Source organism: Spinacia oleracea, chromosome 3, assembly GCF_020520425.1.
Source record: "Spinacia oleracea cultivar Varoflay chromosome 3, BTI_SOV_V1, whole genome shotgun sequence".
NCBI lineage: Eukaryota > Viridiplantae > Streptophyta > Magnoliopsida > Caryophyllales > Amaranthaceae > Spinacia > Spinacia oleracea.
Window position 1 is genome coordinate 90,142,746 of NC_079489.1, and position 17,804 is coordinate 90,160,549.

The following is a 17,804-nucleotide window of genomic DNA, read 5'->3' on the forward strand; positions in this document are numbered from 1 at the left end:
TTATTTTATTTCATTCAATTTTTTTTTCTTAATACCAACCATAAAGTTCTATTCACCTTAAATTCACTTATGCCTGAGAAATAAGTTCAGAAACGTTCATAAGTTAAGTCGGATCGGCAAGTATAATCTATAACCAAAAGAAATTTTGATAAGATAAATTCAGTAGAAATAATTGAAAATGAGTTGAATAGGATGTAGCGCTGGATCTATTGAAATCTTGATATTACCTAAAATTACTCTATTAAGATAAATTCTATCGGGAAAAAAAAACCTAGAGTATTAAGATAAATAATGACGTGGACTGATAGATAAAAGGCTTTTTCAAAATGAATATTCAATGATCAAATTCTTTCGAAATAGGAGTACAACAGACAAGTATGATTGTATGATCTAGTACAATAGGAAAGGCAGCTGAAGGGATGCTACATTTATAGTTGGTCCTATCATCCTCCGCAACCAGCACCACAGGCGGCCGCGCAACCGGCACCGTGATCAACGTGATTGTCGCTGGCTTTGTCATCAGTGGATGCACCATCTGCACAAGAGAAGATTATGATGATGATGGTTGCCGATAAGAGTGACAAAGTGCTGAAAACAATCCACCAAAAGCATGCGCTACTAAGTTGATACGCATTAACCTCTGTTTCTTTCATTAACTTTAACATACTGTATTATCCTAAGTTTTCTTCTTGTTTTCTGAGTTTTGTGGGATTAAAGTCAACGTCTTACACCCCTTAATTTCTATATTGGCGACAGGGTAATAATGCACATGATCTTGGAAGACTTTTCTTCTTCAAAGGAACTCTAAACAGTTTTACTAGTTATTAAACCTGTATTCCCTCGCTATTTTCATCTATACCTGATATTTTATTGCACATTTGTTCATAAACTACTAACACAGGGATAAAGAAAAAACTTTGATATTACCCGCCTTCCATCTAATTAGACATTGTTTGTTTTATTCTGTATGAACTTATTTTATCTGAACAACAGATATAGATTGTCTAAATTTATTTTATCTAAAGTTGATTTATTTATATGTGTCATTGTTTCAAAGATGCTCATTTTGTCTAATTAATGATGCCGATCCGACTTGCCGGTATGCTTTGTGTAGACACCTACTTTTGTCCCCATTCCCGAAAGGAAGGTTCGGTGATGAGAACATAAAATCTCCACTTGGCAACGCATCTCCTATAAGATAACGAATCTCAATCACCCTTTTCATTTCACCCGAAACCTGCTATTTATAGAAACCTGCTATTTATGGAAACCTGCTAAAAATAGTAACTGCCGTAATGGGTAGTTGTTAAAAGTGGCAAGTCATAAAAGATAGAAACCTGTCAGAATTAGGTGTTGCACTCCAACATAAATCCTAAATGAGATAGAAATTGCAAGAGGAATCCTATTCCTAATATGATTCGAAAATAAGAGTTACGTATTAATTAAAATCCTAACGAGCCTAGAGTTCGTAACGGGCCCAGACGTATTCCGTCATAAAGTTAATACGCGCTAAAAGACTCGGATAAGTCTCAAAAGACTCCGTATTCCACTAGTCCAAATCTGACAAGGAAATACGGCCCAAACCCTATTTTCAACGCCTGGCTCTGGGCGCTGAAAACACCTGGGTACGTGTTCTCTCCTAATTCTTCTTGGATTAGAGCTCTACAATTCTATCTTTCCACGAACTCTTTTCTATAAATATAGCCCCAAATTCGACGTGAAGAGAACACACAATTCATATTCTGAGTATTGACTCCAACCCTTAAGCCTAAGCCTTACGCTGCGAAATTGATCCCGCGTTCTGTCGCAATCGATCCAAAAATCGAACAAAACGTATCATGTCCCTTGTAGCTAAAGAATTAAGCCTGGAAACTTGATATTCGTTAAATAAAAGGAGAAATAGCAAAGCCAAAGTGGTTAGTTTTCTAAGAACCGTGACGCACCTCTCAAGGGTGCGTCGTAATGTGTCCCTCCGCATGATTTAATTGCTTTTCTCGCCCTTTTATAAATTGTTAAACTATTAAATCTGATTGTTCTATCACGCCTAATAAAGATAATATTTTGGGAAATTGAACTATCATGCTAGGTCCCTTAAAACAATCTAAATCAGATAATCGCGATCGATCTAGTATTATGTGTTGCATATTGTTAAAATCAACTCAGATTAGTTTAATAGTTAACGCATGTCCCTTCAATTATTTATGCTGAGCTAGTAAGGATATCCTGCCTCTGGAGTTATCGAAGAGCGAGTACTCCTCTCGGTAGTTACAGTCCCCCCGAACCCTCAATCTCTACCTTGCGGGTGTATGTTGAGAGATCCCTACACCAGGGATCACAAGGGAACCTATGGCCGTCGTGGTCAAACATAATTGCACTCCCTTTATGTCACGATAACCGGGTTTTGTCAGTTTTTCTCATTGTCGTTAAAAACTGAATGGCGACTCCTATATTACTAGTCAATTGGGTGTAAACTCACAGGAAATCCAATTACACTTGATTTGACAAAAAGAAACGTCACACCCACGAGGGACGAGGTCACGCCACTAATAGAAAAACATTCATTTGCTGCCATGACTTTGCTGCGTTAATTACTTAACGCCTCTAACTAAACGAGAAATTCGAAGAATTAGTTAAAAATTAACACTTTGCGGCGTTATTTACTATTATGACGCAGCAAATTAATAAAAAAATAAACGTTTTGCGGCGTGGCTCCTTTAACGCCGCAAAGTTGTCACCTGTCCCCCACACAGAGACACGCGTATTAACCCCAGATTTTTGGAGCCAGCTGCTTCTCTCTTTCGTCTCTTTCGTTTGGCTTGTCTCACTTCACAGAAACACCAACACCTTCTTCTTCCTTCATACGACTGACTCTGACCTACTCTCTTCACCACCGAATTTCGCCGGAAAACTTAAGCTCCACCGCCGCCGTGGTCATTCGAACTCATCTCCGCCGCCGCCGTTCTCAATTGAGGTAAATTATGCTTTCACTGCTCCTCCTCATCCTTGCTGTTTTTTCGTTCAATTGCTCTATTCCCCCTCATATCAGTCTCGCAATTAACATGAATTGTGTTTGAATTATCTAATTAGTGCTCTCTTGCTCTGTCCTCTCCTCTCCTCTCCTCTCTCCCCTGAAACTGTAAATTAATTAACCCTAATTTTCAATGTCAAATTTTGGCTTAATAGAACCTTAAAAATGCCTAAACTTTATCTCTGATTGTATCCTACAAATTTGGTATTGGTTCAGGCTCAAGACTAAGAAACTTGAAAATTTACCTAGTGACTGCAGCTTCTCTTGTAGCCCCTAAGCTGGACCAACTTCCTCGCTGTCTTTGAATATGTAAACCCGTAAAGGTTGTTTCTAGACTCTGTACTCAGATTTTAATTTCTTTTAACTCTTTCAGGTTAGCATTTTCTCTTATATATATGGCCTTTTGCATATTTTCAGTTGTGCTTGGAATTGGGGAACTTGCTGATTCATCTTTCTGGAGATAATATTTCTCACTGAAGAGGTAATTGACTGTTGAGGATTGCATCGTTATTTTGAGTAAATAATGTAAAGCACTTATATACCGTTGTATTCACGCATATCTCTGCTTGTCAAGTTGAATACTCTAGCAGAAAATTGATTTCAATTTGTACTTCAAAAGTAAAACTTAGATTGACTGAATGCTACACTGAAATTGCATATTCGATTTGACACAGTTAGCCTATTATTATTTGTAGTCCGACTTTTTCCCATGTTTAAGCTCAGTTTGCTCCAATTCAAATGAATACTCTTCTTGGCCACCTTGATTACTTTCCTCAGTAGGCCTTCACTGGTAAATCCTATGCCACCATGACACAGGTCACAGGAACTGAAAGCCATGAATTTGTTATTTGGGTCCAGGTTTTTTGTTCATGTTGTTGGGTGTAACATGTTGTTCTCTGTTTTTTTGTTTTGCTAGTTCTGATTTGCTTAGTTTTTGTTGTTGATCTTGTTGTTGTTGCTTGCTTTTGTTGTTGTTGTTGCTGTTTTTTCTCTTGTTGTTCTTGTTGTTGTATGTTCTTTTTGTATAGTTCAACTATGTTTCACGAAATTCATTTAAGCATGTATACAACGTGTTACACCAATTTCAATGTGAGTTGCTATGTGTTAATGTGTTGACAGTTTGGTTGTATCATGACTTTAGCCGGTGAAACATAAGGTATGAGTCGAAGTTGGATGTATGAGAAGCGAACTTCGTCGGGGTTCTTGAACGGGGTAGAGGAGTTTTGTAGATGTGCTTTGGAGCATCAAGAAAATGTACAAGATAATGGGTTTTATTGTCCATGTGTCGATTGCGAAAATGTGAGTAGGGTTAGTAGTATCAAAACATTAAGAGATCATGTGATTCGTCGTGGGTTTAGGGAACAATACCATGTGTGGATATGGCATGGTGAGATCGGAGGATATACGGGAAATTCCAGTGAAAATCCAATTATTGACCACCATGTACACACTGAAACTATTGATCGGACCGAGGATATGTTTTCGGAGGAAGATGATGAAGGTGAAGAAGACGTGGATGATGATATTGAGGAGGATCATATAGATGAGATGATGGAGGCAATTCAAGATAAGCCTCATTTATTTGAACGTTTGTCAGAAGCTGCTGAGAAACCTTTGTATCCTGGATGTGTCAAGTACACTCAGTTGTCGGCTGTGTCAGTGTTGACCAACCTGAAAATAAAGGGCGGTGTGACTGACGCAATTTTTTCACAATTTTTGGAGGCATTAGAGGACATGTTTCCCGAAGGGAATGTGTTGCCTAAGTCGACTTATTATGCCAACAAGTTGATGTGTCCTTTTGGATTAGCATATGAGAAAATAGATGCTTGTCCAAATGATTGTATTTTGTATCGAAAAGAGTTTGCAGATTTAGATAAATGTCCTCGGTGTGGTAAGTCTCGTTACAAGCTCCCAGATGGAGTTATGCCCGGGGAAGGCAAGAAAGGTCCCTCTGCTAAACTGCTTTGGTATCTTCCAATAATACCAAGGTTTAGACGATTGTTTTCAATAAAGAAGGAGGCAAAGAACTTGAGGTGGCATGCAGATAAGAGGAAGAAAGATGGGTTGCTTAGACATCCGGCAGATTCTCCTCAATGGAAAGATATTGATGAAGAATATCCAGAATTCGGCAAAGAAGATAGGAATCTTAGGCTTGCGCTTTCTACTGACGGAATGAACCCATTTGGTAGTCTAAGCAGTCAACACAGCACTTGGCATGTTCTGTTAGTAATTTATAATTTGCCTCCTTGGTTGTGCATGAAGTCAAATAATATTATGTTATCCTTACTTATACAAGGGCCGGAACAACCAGGAAATTAAATGATATTGATGTATACCTTGCTCCGCTCATTGATGATTTGAAAAAAATGTGGGATGAAGGTATTTCTGTTTTTGATGCGTATGGTGATGAGATTTTCACGTTGCGTGCAATGTTATTTTGTACCTTCAATGACTACCCGGCTTATGGTAACTTGTCAGGGTATAAGGTAAAGGGAAAGATGCCATGCCCAGTTTGTGAAGATGATATGGAATCAACCTGGTTGCCAAATTCTAGAAAACATGTGTATCCAGTTCATAGAAAGTGGCTAAATAGGTTTCATCCTTATCGAAAGAAAAAATCTCTATTTGATGGCAACGTGGAAGAACGTAGATTTCGTAGACCGTCATCTGGAAGAGAGGTTTACAACCGTGTTAAAGGCATAGAGACGATTTTTGGAAAGTCTGGGAAAAATAAAAAAGATGGAATTTGGAAGAAGGAGTCTGACTTTTGGAAACTGGAATATTGGAAGCATCTGTCAGTTAGACATTGTCTCGATGTAATGCACATAGAAAAAAATGTGTGTGAGGCCATTTTGGGTACATTGTTGAACATGGATAAGAAATCGAAGGATGGCATTAAGGTGCGGAGAGACATGTAACACCTGAAGATTCGACCTCATTTATGGCCAAAGCTTAAGGAAAAGGCCAGAAAGGGGAAAGGTAAGTCTTACTATTTACCCCCTGCTTGCTACACATTGTCTAAAGTTGAGAAAAGAACATTTCTAGAGTGTCTTTATGGAATTAAAGTTCCTAAGGGCTACTCATCGAATATAAGAAAGCTTGTGTGTATGACTGAATTGAAATTACATGCAATGAAATCCCATGATTGTCATGTCATGATGCAAGTATTGTTGCCCATTGCAATTCGTGGGATTTTGCCTAAGCATGTAAGAGATGCCATCACGAGACTTTGTTCGTTTTTCAATACAATATGCAACAAGGTACTTGATCCGGAGGAATTAGACAAACTACAAGCTAATGTAGTTGTAACACTGTGCCAGTTTGAGATGTATTTTCCGCCTTCGTTTTTTGACATAATGGTTCATTTAGTTGTCCATCTTGTTCGAGAAATCAAGATTTGTGGTCCAGTGTTCATGAGATGGGCTTATCCTTTTGAAAGACATATGGGGTGCATGCAGAGAAAGGTGAGGAATCCCGCACGACCAGAAGCAAGTATGATTCAAGGAACTGTGTCGGCGGAGATTGGTGCGTTTATTGCTGAATATATGTCCAGAGCTGAATCAATCGGACTTCCTAAATCTCGACATGAGGGGAGACTTGAAGGCAAAGGCACAATTGGTGCTAAAGATATCAGTGCTCCATTAGAGAAACAGATGCAAGCCCACTTATGTGTGCTACAACAACTCACAGAGGTTAGTCCGTACTTAGAAAAGCATATGCAGGAGTTAAGAGCTCGAAATCCGACTAAAACAAAACGTGCCTTGGTGTTGGAACATAATCGTACTTTCAGTGATTGGTTTCAAAATAAAGTGATGGCTGAGTTGGATGTTAAAGGCCACAAAATCTCCAATACGATAAAATGGCTAGCATATGGTCCACAAGATACTTTGCACTCATATGAAGGGTATGCCATCAATGGATATACCTTCCATACGCTACGTCAAGACAAAAAGTCAAGGTCTACGCAAAATAGTGGTGTTACAATGGTTGCTTCTTCTAGAGATTATGCAAGTGCTAAAGATAAGAATCCAGTTGATGCAACACATCCATATTATGGGGTCATTGTAGGGGAATACATTTAAACATAATAACATGTGCGGAACAATCCCCAAAGCCAGGAAACATGTATAAAGCACAGATTAAGCATACTTACGTTTGAAGCGTGTTTTCCACATATCCGTCAACGTACATGAACAAAGAACTCCACTTGTCGTTCCTCTACTTGGTTCACCGAAACGATCAGATCCGTCTTGATTATCGTAGCTTAGACAATCGATCAAGAGATTTGCTTTTTGGGATGAACACACTATGGAGGCACAGAGAGAATTAGGGTTCTCTGTTTTCTCCTAGGGTTGTGTGTAATCTGAATTGTGATTGCCTTGGTTGGAAATTAGGTCATAAGGTTATTTACATAACCTTACTAAACCGACCAAGCCATAAGGCAAGGCCGGCTAGCAAGCCCGCGCAGCATCACACGGACACGCGCAGCGAGCTGGGCCGTGGGCCGCGCTGCTGCTGCTGCTGTGTCGTGCTCTTGGCCCGCGCGCGCACACAGCTGCTCGGCCATGGGCCAGCGCTGTTGTGTCGCCTTGCTTGCTTGCCTAGCGCGCGCGCCCATGGGCCTTGAGTGCTTCGTGCACTCGGCTCGTGGGCCGCTCCTCGTATCCGCGTTTAATATATTTCCGATATATTATTTATCGTTTCGTATACGACGAATCACCGTCGTACGATACGATTTATTCGTTTCGCCTAGCTTACGAATATTCGCGATACGATATACGATTCCGATGCAAGGTCGTATCGTATAATACGTTTCCAACTTCAATCCCGAAAAGCTATTAAATGAATTTCCGATTCATTTAATCCGGTGATCTGTTACGTGTCATTGGTGTGACCTTGTAGGTTCAGTCAAGAGTAAGTTGTGAGTTCAATATCCATTAGAACTCACTGATCGGAAGCATTGCTCCAGCTAGCTGTTCCGATCACTTGATCTCACTGAATTAATTGTTCGCAATTAATCTGAACCTTGGTATTAGACTTAATGCACCTTGGGTGAAGGACATATTTCCTTCAATCTCCCACTTGTCATTCAGACAAGTGTGCATCCACATTCCTTTGTCTCTTAGTGTTACTTACTGAACATAAGGTAAGATCCAAGTCATCCTTATTAGGTCCAGAAGTGTTTCTCGGATTACAGAGTTCAACTGTTAAACTTTTGCAGAAGGTTAAGCCTAACCATTCTGAGCACGACCATGCATTTTATAGTATCTAACTCTCCGAGAGGCCTTGTTACACAACAACACCATATCCTATCAAAGATAGGAGGACAATCCATTCTTGCAATCTATGAACACTCACTTTGATTCATAGTACGCCCAATAACTGCTTTTATAGCCTCCTTTTACGGTGCGACGTTTAGCTAGTATCAAAGCGAACTAATTCTCAAACGAGCAGACATAATCGCTCATGTTCTGAGGAACGGTTTCTAATCACCATTAATGAGAACTACCTATGACATGACTTTAATCAGTTAAAGTGTTCTCATGGTCAATCCGATACAAGATCCAATAAGTATCTATGCAAAAGATTCTGACATCCAGTCACTCTAGTTCAAGAAACGGAACTAAGTAATCTACTTGCAATCTAATCTTCATTAGTCATTGGTCGTCCACCTTTCAATGACCTGGATTAGGGATCCTTTGTGACTTCAATATTCAAGTTCACTTATGGGTGTTTCTTTGCCAAAGAATCCATCTTGACATCCCATTTGAATGATTTGAGTCACATGGACTTATCATTTAATTCTAAACCACAATTAAATGAATATGAATAAATAAATTTCATAAATATGAAATGGTTATTGTTTTAAACATAGATCTAACAGATGTTCTAAAACAATACTTAGAAAATCAAAGCCATTCTCCAACATGCTTGATTCCCATGGTTGCTACATGTGCGTTGTGTTTCACTTGTGGCAACGGTTTAGTCAATGGATCCGCGACGTTGTCGTCAGTTCCAACCTTGCAAATCTCGATTTCCTTTCTTTAAACGATCTCTCGAAGTATATGAAATCGCCGCAGTACGTGCTTGAACTTCTAGTGGCTCCTAGGCTCCTTTGCCTGGGCAATGGCTCCGCTATTGTCACAATACAAAGACACTGGTCCTTTAATGGAGGGGACAACACCAAGTTCTTCGATGAACTTCCGAATCCAAACAGCTTCATTTGCTGCTTCTGAGGCAGCAATGTACTCGGCTTCAGTTGTAGAATCCGCAATAGTGCTTTGCTTAGCACTTTTCCAGCTTACTGCTCCGCCGTTGAGGCAGAACACAAACCCAGACTGTGATCTGAAATCATCTCTGTCAGTTTGAAAGCTTGCGTCCGTATAGCCCTTAACAATCAACTCATCTGTACCACCATAAACCAGAAACTGATCCTTAGTCCTTTTCAGGTACTTTAGGATGTTCTTGGCAGCAGTCCAATGCGCCTCACCTGGTTCTGACTGGTACCTGCTCGTTGTACTGAGTGCGAACGAAACATCCGGCCTTGTACAAATCATAGCATACATGATGGATCTAATAGCCGAAGCGTATGGAATTCCACTCATCTTTCTACGCTCATCAGATGTTTTGGGACACTGATTCTTGCTTAGATATACGCCATGTGACATGGGTAGATGCCTGCTTTAGTCCGTAGATGGACTTCTTAAGCTTGCATACCTTTCCTTGGTTCTTTTGATCGACAAAACCCTCCTGCTGTGTCATGAACACAGTCTCTTCAAGAACACCGTTCAAGAAGGCAGTTTTGACATCCATTTGCCATATTTCATAGTCATGAAAAGCGGCAATCGCAAGGATTATCCGAATAGACTTAAGCATCGGGACTGGAGAAAAGGTTTCATCGTAGTCAACGCCGTGAACTTTCCTGTAACCTTTTGCTACCAATCTAACCTTGTATATGTATACAATTCCATCTTTGTCTTTCTTCAATTTGAAGACCCATTTGCATCCGATAGGTGTGAACCCATCCGGCAAATCAACCAAATCCCAGACTTGATTTTCAGACATGGAGTCTATTTCGGATTGCATGGCCTCTAACCATTTAATGGAGCTTGGGCTCGTCATAGCTTGCTTGTAAGTCAAAGGTTCATCACTATCCAATATGAGAACGTCTAAGTTTTCAGTCAAGAGGACGCCTGTCCATCTGTCCGGCTGAAAAATAGTTCTATTTGACCTACGAGGGGCAACAACGTTTTGAGGAACTACTCCCACTGGCTCTTCTAAAGACCTTGGAGGTTCATCAACTTGAACTGCTTCTAAAGAGTTCTGAGTTCGTTGTTCGTCTCGAATCTCTTCGAGGTCTATTATTCTCCCACTTGTCAATTTGGATATATGATTTCTTTCCAAAAAGACACCGTCACGAGCAACGAATACCTTGTTGTCTGACTTGTTGTAGAAGTAATACCCCATAGTTTCCTTTGGATACCCAACGAAGAAACATTTGTCAGATTTAGGTTGTAGCTTGTCCGAAATTAATCGCTTGACATATGCTTCGCAACCCCAAATCTTCAGAAAAGACAACTTTGGAAGTTTCCCAGTCCATAATTCGTATGGAGTCTTTTCAACAGCTTTTGACGGAGCACGATTCAGTGTGAGTGCTGCAGTTTGCAACGCATGTCCCCAGAACTGTAAAGGAAGTTCGGCCTGACCCATCATTGACCTGACCATATCGAGTAAGGTCCTGTTTCTCCGTTCCGACACTCCATTCCATTGAGGTGTCCCCGGAGCAGTCAATTCAGAAAGAATACCGCATTCTTTTAGATGGTCATCAAACTCGTGGCTAAGATATTCACCTCCTCGATCCGATCTTAGAGCTTTGATTTTCTTGCCATGTTGATTCTCTACTTCATTTTGAAATTCTCGGAATTTCTCAAACGATTCAGACTTGTGCTTCATTAAGTAAATATAGCCATATCTACTGAAGTCGTCCGTAAACGTTATGAAATAGCTGAACTCACCTCTAGCTTTCGTACTCATAGGCCCACATAGGTCCGTATGTATTAGCCCTAGTAGTTCGCTTGCTCTTTCTCCCACCTTTGAGAAAGGTTGCTTTGTCATTTTGCCATGTAAACAAGATTCACATTGATCAATCTTCTCTAAGTCGAATGATTCTAGAATTCCTTTCCGTTGAAGTAATTCCATGCGCTTTATGTTTATATGGCCTAATCGACAATGCCACAGAAGTGTGAGATTCGAATCACCAGTTTTAGCCTTTTTGGTATTTATGTTATAAATGTGTTTGCTCGTATCTAGCACGTAAAGACCGTTTTCTTGTTGTGCTGAACCATAAAACATTCCATTCAAAGCAAAAGAACAACTATTGTCTTTAAATTGAAAACTAAAACCTTTAGAATCCAAACTTGAAACGGAAATGATGTTTCTGGTGATACTAGGAACATAGTAACAGTTTTCTAGTTCCAAAACAAACCCTCTAGGCAAAGAAATAAAATAAGATCCTACGGCTAATGCAGCAATCCGTGCTCCATTTCCCACGCGTAGATCCATCTCGCCTTTATCCAGCTTTCTACTTCTCCTTAGTCCCTGTGGAGTGGAACATAAGTGTGAGCCACAACCAGTATCTAATACCCAAGAAGTAGAATTAGCTAGATTACAATGTATAACATACATACCTGAAGTAGAAGCAACGTTCCCGTTCTTCTCATCTTCCTTCTTCTTCAAGCAATCCCTCTTCCAATGCCCCTTCTTCTTGCAGTAGAAGCATTCAGAGTCGGCAGGAGAACGAGTCACCCTTTTCTGTTTACCAGAACCGGCGCCATTGGACTTGGATGAGGGCGAAGCTTTGCCCTTACCATTCTTGCCCTTGTTCTTGCCTGATTTCTTGAAGTTCTTGCCCTTACGCACCATAAGCATGTCATGCTTATTATCTTGCTTGAGCGTCTTTTCAGCGGTTTTCAGCATACCGTGAAGCTCAGTAAGAGATTTCTCCATGCTGTTCATGTTGTAATTCAACTTGAACTGATCATAGCCATTATGAAGCGAATAGAGAATGATGTCAATAGCCATTTCATTTGAGACGTCAGAATCTAGAGCTCTCATGTTCTCAAAGAGTCCAATCATTTTAAGAACATGTGGGCTCACTGGTTCTCCTTTCTTGAGCTTAGTCTCAAGGATCAACCTCTGAGTCTCGAATCTTTCGATTCTGGCTTGGTCCTGAAACATGTTCTTCAACTCCGAGATGATTTGGTAAGCATCCGAGTTAATGAACGTTTTCTGAAGTTCAGGACTCATGGATGCAAGCATCACACATTTGACATCCCTGTTGGCCTGAATCCAACGATTAAGGGCAGCTTGAGTTACCTCCGGCCCAGCCTCTTCCGGTAACTCTTCCTCAACGACATATTCTTTTTCCTCATGCATAAGAACTATTTGTAAGTTCCTTTGCCAGTCGAGGAAATTGTTGCCATTCAACTTCTCTTTGTCGAGAATTGAACGCAGGTTGAAAGTGTTATTGTTTGCGGCCATTTTTGATTACTACAATCGAAAAGAATTTGCAATAAATAACCATTCATACAACTCAATAACTTTGAAATAAAAGCAAAAGCATGCAATCATTAAAGCTATTAAAACATTTCATTCATGCAAAAAGAAAAAACATGGTCCGAAATGAATGAAACGATTCCAAGACCCCAAAAAGTCCTAAATCCTTAAGCAGCTTTAGCATGTCTTAAGTATTTTAAGATTTTAGGTAAGCAAAACCTATTGCTAGTAATCTCCAAATTATTCTTGGTTAATAAATTAATTACATAATTTATTCCATTGCCACAACTTAATGCCATTGTTGTTTGAGTTATAACCACAATCAACGTGCTCCTTTAGGACGCCTTACCATCTAAGTCAACTAAAATAGCACCTCGCTTTAGCGTAAACCTACTATCTTAGATACCTAGATTTTTGTAAGTGTTGATTTGGAAGGCAATTTTTGAAACTCAATATTACTTGGACCTAGTTGTTTCTATGTTGGTTCGATTATTTAGTGAACTTAAAACTAATCGATTCATAGGAAACAACCTGTTCATGCAAAGCATACATACATTCATACATTCACGCATAATATATATATATTAAATTGCATAAATAATTGGTGATCTAGTATGGCCCAAAACTAATTTGTCTTGAAGCATCCAATCTTCATAACCTCCTTGTTAGCTTGTCATCGTCTTGAATCTTCGTTCAAATGCTAACTTAAAGTTCTAAACTTAGAAATACTTGAAAATAATAAATTACATCAAAATTTTCATGGTACGCAGACCATATTTAAAACTTTACATTCAAATATAGAACGGTGCGCAGACCGTATTTAACTATCCTAAATTTGGCCATACTAGTCACTTGGAGTACCTGCATTGCATAAAATATATATTCTACGCATTCACCCATTCGTATGCTAAAACGAATGGCCCATGTTAATATGCAAGTGTTTACGTGAATTAATTAAAATTCACGTTCACATAAACGCTTCCTAAAAGATTAATCAATTTCCAAATTATTAATCCTTAGACTTTATTCTAATTAAAATTGAATTTAATTAAAATAATGCGACCTACGAAATAATTAAAATAATTATTTCATTTTAATTTCATTTAGTGGCTCCCACTCAAACCAATAATTATTCCGGATAATTAATTATGAAATATTAAATTAAAACTCGCGGCCCGGCCCAAGCAAATAAAATATTAAATTAAAAATCCCGTTAGCCCAAATTAATGCAAATACACGAAGCATAACTAATTAAACGATTTAAAAAAAAAGTTCAATCAAGCGGCCTAGGCTTGCGCCCAGCCCGTCGTGCGAAAGGCCCAAGAGCACACGAGCATTTCCCGCGCGCGCCCAGCCCATCGCACCGCATAGCATGCCATCGCTCGCCCATTTCTCGCGCGCCATGCCTCGCCCACACGCGTCGCGCGCCATGCCTTGCGCATGCGCATCGCGTACCCGCAGCCTAGCTGCCCTGCGTTGCGTGTGTGTTGTGCATCGTGGGCGCTTGACGTCGCAAGCATCGCGCTTTGCGTCGTCGTAGCCCCGCAGGCATCGCCCGCCCCTGCCTTGCCTAGCGCGCACGAGGCACGCAGCTCGTGCTGCTGCCCGTGTCGCATGGCACGGCTCCGCAAAACGGCCACGTATGGCTCGACGAGCCATACTTCCATCATGCCCATGTTCGTGTTTTTGGTTCATAAAACGGACCAACCTAATTAAAATTAAATTTTAATTCACGAACTTGCATTAATTTTATTTTTCAAAAAAGTTACGATTTAAGTTTTCGAAAAACAACGATTTTTAACGATTTAATAAACTTTAACGACAATCCAATTTCGTAAAATTAATAAATCAAGGGCTAACAATATTCAAACTTTTAAGAACGATCGAATCAACTTTAAAATTTGAACCTTTAATTAATAAAATCCGAAATTTTACATCGTTCATAAACAATTAAATTTCAGATTATTAATAAATTGGTTTAAGTGCGATTAAAATTAACGAAACCATTCAAAATTTTAATCCAATAATTTTTAAAATTTGCCACTGACCCATGAAATTATATCCCCTTTCCCAATTAACCGAATTATTAATCCATAATTAATTAAAAATCAATTAGGGTTGTAAATTTTACAAATTGGGGAAAGACAAAATTAGGGTTTATACTTATCGGAAAAATCTGAAATTTTTACCATAGATCAAGCATGTACCCAGAAACATTGTGTCAAATTTCAAGCAATTCCAAGTAGTTTAGGTCGACCTTTTAATTGAATTACTGTCCGACTTGCACATTTAATTTTTAATGAAAAATTAACAAAAACGCCCAAAAACTGATGCTTCGAGGCCTGTTTTCGCAATTCTATTCTCATGAGTTGATCTTAGAAAATCGTTTTCCATCAGATTAGGGTTTTAAAAATCGAAAAAGCGAATATTTTTGATTTCGGAACTGCCAATTTCGCAATTAATCCCATAATTCGAAAAAATTCCGAAAAATCAACAAAAATTCCAAAAATTTCGACAATGCAAAAACAATAATAATCATGCTAATTCATGCTATGAATACATAAGGCTCATGATACCACTGTAGGGGAATACAATTAAACATAATAACATGTGCGGAACAATCCCCAAAGCCAGGAAACATGTATAAAGCACAGATTAAGCATACTTACGTTTGAAACGTGTTTTCCACAAATCCGTCAACGTACACGAACAAAGAACTCCGCTTGTCGTTCCTCTACTTGGTTCACCGACACGATCAGATCCGTCTTGATTATCGTAGCTTAGACAATCGATCAAGAGATTTGCTTTTTGGGATGAACACACTATGGAGGCACAGAGAGAATTAGGGTTCTCTGTTTTCTCCTAGGGTTGTGTGTAATCTGAATTGTGATTGCCTTGGTTGGAAATTAGGTCATAAGGTTATTTACATAACCTTACTAAACCGACCAAGCCATAAGGCAAGGCCGGCTAGCAAGCACGCGCAGCATCACACGGACACGCGCAGCGAGCAGGGCCGTGGGCCGCGCTGCTGCTGCTGCTGTGTCGTGCTCTTGGCCCGCGCGCGCACACAGCTGCTCGGCCATGGGCCAGCGCTGTTGTGTCGCCTTGCATGCTTGCCTAGCGCGCGCGCCCATGGGCCTTGAGTGCTTCGTGCACTCGGCTCGTGGGCCGCTCGTCGTATCCGCGTTTAATATATTTCCGATATATTATTTATCGTTTCGTATACGACAAATCACCGTCGTACGATACGATTTATTCGTTTCGCCTAGCTTACGAATATTCGCGATACGATATAGGATTCCGATGCAAGGTCGTATCGTATAATACGTTTCCAACTTAAATCCCGAAAAGCTAATAAATGAATTTCCGATTCATTTAATCCGGTGATCTGTTACGTGTCATTGGTGTGACCTTGTAGGTTCAGTCAAGAGTAAGTTGTGAGTTCAATATCCATTAGAACTCACTGATCGGAAGCATTGCTCCAGCTAGCTGTTCCGATCACTTGATCTCACTGAATTAATTGTTCGCAATTAATCTGAACCTTGGTATTAGACTTAATGCACCTTGGGTGAAGGACATATTTCCTTCGGTCATCCAGGAAATGTGGGTGCTTGATTATAGTGGAAAAATAAAGGTACCACTTTTTCAATGCAAGTGGGCAGAGAATAGTCGGCGCGGTGTTAAGCTTGTTGACAATAATATGACTATAATCAATATGACACGGTTGCGCGACACTTCAGAGCCATTCATACTCGCATCCCAAGCAAAGCAAGTTTTCTACATAAGAGATAATGTCGATCATGATTGGTCTGTTGTTGTTAAAGGGAAGAGATATATTCTTGGTGTAGGTGATGTCGATGATGAAGAAGAGTACGATCAGTTTGATGACTCACCACCGTTCTCAATTTCAGAGAGCGATGTGCTTGATGGAACGGATAATGATACCAATTATATGCGCTTAAATCATACAGAAGGCATAACTGTTGATGAACCTTGATGATGATTTAGGTACTCACTGTGTAGACATATTTCTCATGTTTTGTAGTTGATTGATTTCTTATTTGAAGTACTTGTTATTTTTGTTCAATTTTGTATTGTTCTGTCTGTTCGGTTATTTTTTTATACTAATTCTGTTGTGTTCTGTTTATTGTGCTAGTGTTCTGTACAAAAAATACTTTAACTTTTTTTGGTTTTGTACTGTTTTGTAGTGTGTACTTTAAGTGTGTTGGGTTATGTACTTTTCTGTTTTGTATTATCCTTTTTAGTTTCGCTATTGTATTAAAGTTAAAAGATTCAAATTTTGCAGAGCTATGGCTAGAAATGGGGATGAATCTGATGAAGAAACGCCAGAAAAAGATAAGGACTATGATGCCTTGAACGAGAAAGACCAAGGTGAACCAGAAGATATAGCTAATGACGAGTATTTGCGTCGACTTGATGAGTTTGAGGAGCTGGCTGATGCTGCTGCCCTTCTCGGAGTTGATGCTAATCATCCTACAGAGGAGTCAGGTAGCAAGAAAGGCAAGGGTAGGGGAAGGGGATCAGGAAAAGCTAGGGGTCCGACAAAAGGGCTAGGAAAGACCGGGCCCATGTTCGTGCAGTTTGACAGCCTTTTGCGTCCATCCGGCAGATTGAAGTATGGTCAACAGATCGGTTTGTGTAGTCGCAAGTTGAATATTAATTGGGATTGGCCAAGTGTTAGTCAAGGTTTAAGGAGTAAATTATGGGAGGACACAATGGTAAGTGCTAAAATTATGCTTTTTTTTCATTTTTCTATACCTACTGCCTTTTTTTTTTTTGAAATTTTAAACAGCCCGGTCGTTGGTTTCTACTTGATTTAGTGTGATTTTGTAGAAGTTGGGAAGGTTTGGGGTTATTTTTTATTCATTTTGCCTCTGGTTTCTGTTGAGCTGCTTAGAATATGTTAGCTGGTTTTTCTGTTTCAGCTGGCATGATCATTGTCCAGCGATTCTTTTGATGTTTGGGCTACATGTTGAGTGAGCATACTTGCTTCTACTTGACATGCTCTTGGCAATTAATGCTGTCGGTGTAGTTTAAGGCTTGAGATATAGGGGCAGCAGGTTCATCTAGTTCAGTAGTTTAGTTATTTGTTTTGTTCACTCACATCTGTATTACTGGTTCATCTGTCAGTGTTGTTTAAGGCTTGAGATATAGGGCAGCAGTGTCACATTAGCTTTGGATTACTGGTTGATTATTAGGA

At 39.6% G+C, this 17,804-nt stretch overlaps 1 protein-coding gene across 1 annotated transcript; it reads left to right on the top strand.

The window, feature by feature from the left end:
- The first annotated feature begins 4,186 nt into the window (after positions 1 to 4,186).
- On the top strand, positions 4,187 to 5,347 carry LOC110796117 (uncharacterized). The gene has a single exon (XM_056839366.1). It carries the CDS (start codon positions 4,187 to 4,189, stop codon positions 5,345 to 5,347), a length of 1,161 nt encoding a protein of 386 aa, XP_056695344.1.
- The last annotated feature ends 12,457 nt before the right edge of the window (positions 5,348 to 17,804 follow it).